This window comes from Pinus tabuliformis, chromosome X (assembly GCF_031772625.1).
Source record: "Pinus tabuliformis cultivar Carrire ecotype Pingquan chromosome X, CPIR1, whole genome shotgun sequence".
In the NCBI taxonomy this organism is placed as follows: Eukaryota; Viridiplantae; Streptophyta; class Pinopsida; order Pinales; family Pinaceae; genus Pinus; species Pinus tabuliformis.
The window spans coordinates 55,382,649-55,385,471 of record NC_142308.1 but is presented as its reverse complement, the minus strand read 5'-3'; the positions used below and the strand labels follow the sequence as shown (position 1 = coordinate 55,385,471).

At 40.7% G+C, this 2,823-nt stretch overlaps 1 protein-coding gene across 1 annotated transcript; it reads left to right on the top strand.

Moving 5' to 3' along the window:
- The first annotated feature begins 253 nt into the window (after positions 1-253).
- LOC149138310 (uncharacterized) lies at positions 254-1,246 on the top strand. Its single transcript, XM_089450332.1, has one exon. The coding sequence runs from the start codon at positions 254-256 to the stop codon at positions 1,244-1,246; it is 993 nt and encodes a 330-aa protein (XP_089306458.1).
- Positions 1,247-2,823: the final 1,577 nt, after the last annotated feature.

The window sequence follows — 2,823 nt, the reverse complement described above, 5'->3', positions numbered from 1 at the left end:
CAGATAGAGGGATCAGGAACCTTTCACTGGTTGATGTTCCTATTCATGGTATGCCGGACTCACAGCCTCTTAGAGCAAGTATGGCTGGTCAATCCTCCAAATGACTACCATAATCTCCATGAATATCAGGGGTCTCAGCGTTGACCCTAAATTCCTAACGCTGAAGAATTTTTTCTACTCCTCTAGGCCGGGAATTATTCTTATCCAAGAAACCATGCACAGTTGTGAGGCTTCTATTTCCTACTTTAGAAAAATGTTTCCATCATGGTATATGGTGGCCACCGAGGCAAGAGGTTTGTCTGGGGGCTTAGCAACTCTATGGGATCCTCGTCGAATCAGAGCGAAAGCTTACAGGTGTTTTGCAGGAATCATTATTTCGGCCTCCATTAGGGGAAAAAATTTCCCTATCAACATCTTAAACATTTATGCGCCCTATAGGAATAGAGCTCCTTTTTGGGAAAGATTCTTCGCCTCAGATATATTTGATATTGAACATCTGATTGTTGCAGGTGACTTGAATATAACATTGAGCCCGGAGGAATGTTGGGGTAGCTGCAAGAAAAAAGACTCGCTTGCAGATAGCATAAAACTCGAGATTCTAAATAAAAATTTGGTGGATATTGCCCCTCTGGAAATGAAGCCTACTTGGGCAAATGGCCGAACTGATAGCGCCTATATCGCAAAAATAATTGACCGGTTTTTAATGCACATCAACATTATAGACTATATGGGCATGCCTTATTCAACAGTGGGGAATACACTTGTTTTGGATCACAGGCCTATTCTACTATCCTGGCGGGAAAAAGGTTTCAGAATGGGGTATCCATTCAAGTTCAATAGAACTCTATTACAGGATCCGACCTTTAACGAACACATCTCCAAGGCATGGAAAGAGCTAACAACAAAAGACATGTCTCCCTCTTTTTTAACATTTAGAGAAAAGATGGCCGCCATGAGGAAACTGGTTAAGAAATGGCAGATTGAAAAAAGGAAAACAGATAGGCAGGAACTTCTGTCTGTGCAACAGGAGCTGGACAACATCTTAAAATTGTCTGATGCTAGCACATGCTCTTTCAGCATGAAATGTACCATAAGGGAGCTTGAAAGGAAAAAATATAATTTGTTGAAGCAGGAGGAATCTTTTTGGAGGCTCAAAAGCAGGGCATTATGGCTCAAAGAAGGCGATAAGAACACGAAGTTTTTTCATAATTATGCTAATGCCAGACGTGAGAAAAATGCCATCTAGAAGATAATGGTTGGGAATGGAGCTTCTCTTGTTTCCCAACATGACATCACAAATGAAGCTGTAAGACACTTTAAAAAACAATATAGCAGAAGGAACGATGTTGTCTTTCAGGATATCCTATGGGGCATTGAAGTATTCCCGCAGATGTTTGACGATGAAAAGAATGAGGTTCTGTTTCGGCCTGTCTCAGAGAACAAGCTTCTTTGAATTTTGAAGTCTTTCAAGACAGATAAGTGTCCAAGCCCCGATGGCTGGACAATTGAATTTTTCATCCACTTCTTCGATCTCATTAAGCATGATTTGCTGAGGATGGTAGAGGCATCTAGGATGTCTGGCAGCATTCACCATATCACCTCTTCCACATTGATTGCTTTAATTCCGAAAAAGGGGCAGGCAGAATCTTTTCATGACTTTAGGCCGATATCTTTATGCGACATCTCTTTCAAAATCATCACTAAAATTATTGCTGAAAGAATAAAAGGTACCCTAGCCTCCTTTTTAACAAAGGATCAACATGCATTTATGAAGGGCCACAATATTTTGGATGCAGTAGCTAACGCTCAGGAGTGCCTTTTCACTATGTCTTCACAAAACTCAGAGACGGCCATCATGAAAATAGACCTGCAAAAAGCCTTCGACTGCTTAGATTGGGGATATATTCAATGCCTTCTGGAAAACATCAGCCTGAGATCCAATGCCATTCGATGGATCATGGCTTGCATAGAGAACGTGAATTACGCAGTCATTATAAATGGCATTCCCTCTCATTATTTTCAGGCTGAGAGAGGGTTGCGTCAGGGATGTCCCCTCTCGCCTCTTTTATTCATTCTAGCCATGAACTCTCTTAGTATCCACATCAACAAAGCGGTTGCTGAAAATCGATGCAAGCCTATAAAGATCTGTAGGCAAATCTCCATCTCACACAACCTTTTTGTTGATGATGTGCTTTTATTTGCAATGCTATGTAGAACAACGTGGACTTGTCTAAAAGACATTCTTGAAAAATTTCAAAGAGCCACTGGACTCTTTATCAACAAAGGAAAATCCTCTCTATATCACAACAGAACCAATATGGAGATGATTGACTGGATATCTGAATTATTTGGCATTGAGTCAAGACTGCTCAATGAGGGCCTCAAATATTTAGGTTTTCATCTCAAAGCTAAGGGCTACTCCAAATTTGATTGGAAATGGCTGACAGAAAGATATTATAAAAAGATATCCGCATGGGAACAACGGAGTTTATCCTTGGCAGGCAGAGTCACTCTCTCTCAATCAGTTTTAATGCAGATGGCTATTTATTGGGCTCACTTATTCTTCCTCCCGGCTAATATTATTCACATGTTGAATAGGGTCACGGCAAATTTTATTTGGGGCGGAAAATCTGAATAGTCTAAATTCCATCTTTCCAAAATGGACAAAATTTCATTGCCTAAATGCCACGGAGGATGGGGCTTAATGGACCTGAGGGCCTTTGGTAAGGTTCTTCTATGTAAAACGCTCTGGAGAGGGGTATTTGGGGATGGTCCATGGAGTGCTACTATTAATCTAAAATATATGAAAGGCAAAAAATTGGA

What these genes read in the sequence shown, in the direction of transcription:
- LOC149138310 (XM_089450332.1), top strand. Translation starts at nt 254, where the DNA reads ATGTTTCCATCATGGTATATGGTGGCCACCGAGGCAAGAGGTTTGTCT.